This window comes from Eretmochelys imbricata, chromosome 7 (assembly GCF_965152235.1).
Source record: "Eretmochelys imbricata isolate rEreImb1 chromosome 7, rEreImb1.hap1, whole genome shotgun sequence".
Lineage (NCBI taxonomy): Eukaryota > Metazoa > Chordata > Testudines > Cheloniidae > Eretmochelys > Eretmochelys imbricata.
In genome coordinates, this window is record NC_135578.1 from 125,038,526 (window position 1) to 125,042,895 (window position 4,370).

General features: G+C 63.7%; 1 protein-coding gene across 1 annotated transcript in view; it reads right to left on the reverse strand.

Moving 5' to 3' along the window:
• Nucleotides 1–77: 77 nt before the first annotated feature.
• Nucleotides 78–4,370, reverse strand: part of HPS1 (HPS1 biogenesis of lysosomal organelles complex 3 subunit 1) — a 5,619-nt gene continuing 1,326 nt past the window's right edge. Inside the window, exons 2-7 of the mRNA XM_077822887.1 lie at nucleotides 4,130–4,255; nucleotides 3,481–3,547; nucleotides 2,760–2,903; nucleotides 2,308–2,421; nucleotides 1,866–1,948; nucleotides 78–535 (exon numbers count right to left, since the gene is read on the reverse strand). Coding sequence (XP_077679013.1) covers nucleotides 373–535; nucleotides 1,866–1,948; nucleotides 2,308–2,421; nucleotides 2,760–2,903; nucleotides 3,481–3,547; nucleotides 4,130–4,255 — 697 coding nt within the window. The 3' untranslated portion in view covers nucleotides 78–372. The remainder of the gene's footprint in view (nucleotides 536–1,865; nucleotides 1,949–2,307; nucleotides 2,422–2,759; nucleotides 2,904–3,480; nucleotides 3,548–4,129; nucleotides 4,256–4,370) is intronic.

Consider the following 4,370-nt stretch of genomic DNA (forward strand, 5'->3'; position numbering starts at 1 on the left):
AGGTCCAAAGGCAAGGCCCAGTCAGCGGCCAAGCCCCTGACGCAGACAGGTAGGAATCAGGGAGTGCACCACGGTGACCAAGTGCACCAGCTTTAATGCCAGCCTGGAGTGTGGCACGTACAGACAGAGACACGCTACCATGGCCATGCACTTCCAATGGCCCCTGCTCCCGGGCCGCTCCGGGGGCAAGTCAGGGGAGCCTCCTGGCCAAGTTTCAGCAGGTGGGGAGCTGACGGCTGGCTGCTGGTCTCCCAGCCGGGCCTGGGGGTTGCAGGGCCCAGCGAGGTGGGTAGCTGCAAGGGGCCCGTTGAGTCTGACTCTGAGGGTGGGAACGAGGCCCCCGTGGGGACGCTCGCTGCCAGCCCGCGTGGCTCAGAGCAGGGGGATGCGGGACGGCTCCCAGAGCCGCCGGGCCAGGTCGCAGGCCTGCTGGATCACATGCTCGGTGGGGATCACCCCCAGATGCAGCGTCAGCAGCTCGTAACACTTCACCCCCTCGGCCGGGTGGTTCTTGCTGTAATAGCGCAGAAGCTTCCTGCACGGGAGGAGACAGCGGTCAGGTGGGAAAGCCCCCGCCGGGCCCCGGTCCAGCCCCCAGGGGGCAGCGCAAGTGCCTCGGACCCACCCCAGATCAGACTTAGGGCAGCACACGGGTGCCTGGGCCTGGCCAGCCCATTCCAAGGAGAGGCCCAGAGGGGAATATGTATGAACGGCCAGGCTGGGTCAGACCCAAGACCCATCTAGCCCAGTGTCCTGTCTGCCCACAGTGGCCAGGGCCAGGTGCCCCAGAGGGAACGAATAGAACAGGGAATCACCAAGTGACCCACCCCCTCTCGCCCATTCCCAGCTTCTGGCAAACGGAGCTTAGGGACACCATCCCTGCCCATCCTGGCTACTTGCCATTGATGGACCTGTCCTCCAGGAACTTATCTAGTTCCTTTTTGAACCCCGTTATAGTCTTGCCTTCACAACATCCTCTGGCAAGGAGTTCCACAGGTTGAGTGTGCACTGTGTGAAGAAATACTTCCTTTTGTTTGTTTTAAACCTGCTGCCTGTTAATGTCATTGGGTGACCCTGGTTCTTGTGTAATGAGAAGGAGTAAACAACACTTCCTTATTCATTTTCTCCACATCAGTCAAGATTTTATAGACCCGTCATATCGACCCGTCATCATCTCTGTTCCAAGCTAAAAAAGTTCCAGTCTTTTTAACTTCTCCTCGTATGGAAGCCGTTCCATACCCCTAATAATTTTTGTTGCCCTTTTCTGAACCTTTTCCAATTCCAATATATCTTTTTTGAGATGGGGTGACCAGATCTGCATGCAGTATTCGAAGTGTGGGCATACCATGGATTTATATAGAGGCAATATGATATTTTCTGTCTTATTATCTATCCCTTTCTGAATGATTCCCAACATTCTGGTCACTTTTTTGACGGCCGCTGCACGTTGAGTGGATGTTTTCAGAGAACGATCCACAGTGACTCCAGGGTCTCTCTCTCGAGTGGTAACAGCGAGTTTAGACCCACCGTTGTGTATGTACAGACGGCCTCGGAGCCTGGAGATCTGGGTTTGATCCCTGGCTTAGCGGCAGGCTCGTGTGACCTCAGCCCCTGGTGGAGACATGGGGACATCGCGAACCCCTGTTCTGGGGCATGTGGTTACAGCTGCCAGGCACTGGGCACCGAGACAGGGTCCCGCAGGGCTCAGAGCCCAAGCACTGCCAGCTCCCAGCCCCACCTGCCACCTGCGACCCATGGCAGGTGAAGGGCAGCCCTGCAGCACAGAGCTCTTCCCATCCGCTGCTGCCTAGCCCAGCAGCCAGAAGAGGACTGGGGGGCAGGGGCTAGCTGGGTCCAGCACTCACCTGTAGTAATCCCCTGCCAGCATCCCGATGGGAGCAGAGTCGTCGGAGAGAACAGGAACCTCGATGACCTCCAGTTTGTAACCCTGCATGGCAAAGGGACAGCCATGAGGGGCTGGCCACGCCACCTGGAGGTCCCGAGGCTGCAGCGGGGTGCTGGCTGCGTGGCCTTGAGCTCATGTACCCAGGCAGGGCTGACCAAGCACTTTGGGGAAACCTGTGTGCTGGGCGAGGGGGCTAGCCCCAGGTCCCGGGGCCTCAGGAACACACCACGGGATGATCTGCCAGGCCATGTGCCATGGGGATTGTGTGCCAGGGCAGCGGCTGGCCACCTGGCCTCGGAGCCCAGGTGATGCCCACACCTCTCCATTTCTCGCCCTAGGAAGTGCTGCCGGGGCGAGGGGCCTCGTCAGGCAGGTCAGAGGCCAAGCGCCCCCCAACGCACCAGCTCGTTCTCGACCCAGAGGAAGTAGGAGCAGTAATAGTCGCCGTCGCGCAGCGTGAGGGTCGTGTAGCCCTTCTGCAGGTAGCGCCGTGCCAGCCAAATCAGAGACCAGACCTGGCGGGAGAGGAGGCAGCTGCAGCCGGAGCAGAGATCCCCCCGCCCCACAGCTCTGCTCCCTGCTCCTCTCCCTCGGAGCCTGGGGCACCCTTCCAGCCAGAGCCAGGGCCGCTCCTGCTGAGCTCCCTGCTTCCCCAGCATCACGCTCGCCCCCCTCCTGCCCGGCTCCCGCCACCCCAGCCATCGCTCTCACGGGGTTCTACAGCTGGGCCCGCGCTCCACCCAGCTGGGCCCCCACGGCCGAGCAGACCGGCCCAACCTGGGCGGGATGGGCCCCTTCTGAACCTCCCCACCCCCAAACCTAGGGGATCAGCGTCAGAGCCCAGGGCTGGTACCTTCTGCTTGATGAAGGCAGGCAGGGCACCCTTGCCCAGCTCGGAGGGGGAGTCCTCGGCCACGTTGAGAGAAGGTGCCACCATCTGCCCAGCGGTGCGGTCCACGTAGATGAAGTGTACCAGGCCCGGGAAGTCCTCCAGGTATGTGGGGGCAGGTTAAGGGCGACCAGACATAGGGAAACCCTTGTCCATGGGTGCCCTGCCGAGCCTGCCCTGGGCAATGGGGAGATCCCACGGACCCCCCAGGTGGTTCCGGATGGATCCTGCTCCCCGCCTCCCCTCTTGGTGATGGGAACCCAAACGCCAACGGCCCCCTGCCCACAGTCCCAGCAGCACCTCCTGTACCCCCCCCAAAGGCATCTGGAGGCGCAGAGGGGGGCTCTGTCCACAACCCCATGGCGTGGCCTACCTGAGGCCAGCCCAGTCCCCCACAGACCCCTGCCCTGTGGGACCCAATGTGTCTCGTTCAGGCCCCTTGCCAACTGTTGGCTGGGCTCCCTGCAGTCTCATCTCCCCAGCGCTGGGCAGAGTCCAGCCCTGCTGTTGGAGAGATGGGGTGAGCCCCCGCTTAGCTGTGCCAACTCAGCCAGGCCAACTGCCCCCCGAGCCGGCCGGAAAGCCGACCCCCAGCCCTTGCTACACCGCGGGAAGGTCCCGGGGGGGAGGGAGGAAGGAGCCTGCTGTCCCCAGGTGCCCTTGCCCAGGGCTCTCTGGGCGGATGTGACACCATGGTGATGTTCCGCTTGCTCTTCACCAGCAGGAAGTCCCTCCAGTCCAGCAGCTTCTCCCTGCAGAGGGCGAGGCCTGGCCTGAGCGTGGCGCCCTCTCCGCCTGGCCAGGCCCTTGGGTGCCCAGCACGCAGCACTGACACGGGGACGCCGGCCACGGCTGGCTCGTACCCCGCGCTGGAGGGGATGGGGCACTGCCACCCCAGGGAGCCCCACAGAAGAGCTGCCCGCCCAGCCCAGGCCCCGGAGGTGGCTGGGGTTCAAAGTGCCCTGCCGGTTACAGGGACACGTACCTGCTAAACCCGCCACGGTCTGCGGTGTCCTCTCCACGCAGGGCCCAGGCCAGTCAGCACCCGCCAACGGGCCCGGGGCTCAGCTGGGCAGCCCAGGGCGCCACCCACCGAGTTGCAGCTGGCGCTGCCTGGGGGTTGGTTTCCAGCCATTTCCCCACGAGTCCTGTTGAAGTGCCAGCCTCCCCCCCAGACCCCCCCACGCACTCGCCCCTTCCCCGGCAACCTCCTCTCCTCTCCTCCCCCCAGACCCCCCCACGCACTCGCCCCTTCCCCGGCAACCTCCTCTCCTCTCCTCCCCCAGCCCCCTCCACGCACTCGCCCCTCCCCCCCCCCCCCCCCACGCACTCACCGCACCAGCTTCTGGGCCCAGTCCCGCAGGCCCTGGGCCAGGCCCTGGGTGGACGGCGAGGTCAGGAAGAGCTGGCGATAGACGGAGCAGAGCTGCTGCCTCACGCTGCTGAGTGCCTGCAGGAGCCTGGAGAGAGACAGCCCCTGAGCAACGCCCCCACCTGGCCCCCACCCTGGGCCCCCGACAACAGCTGGGGGCCCCCCCAAGAGCTGCCCCAACTTTCTTCCTTGCCCTCCTGGAA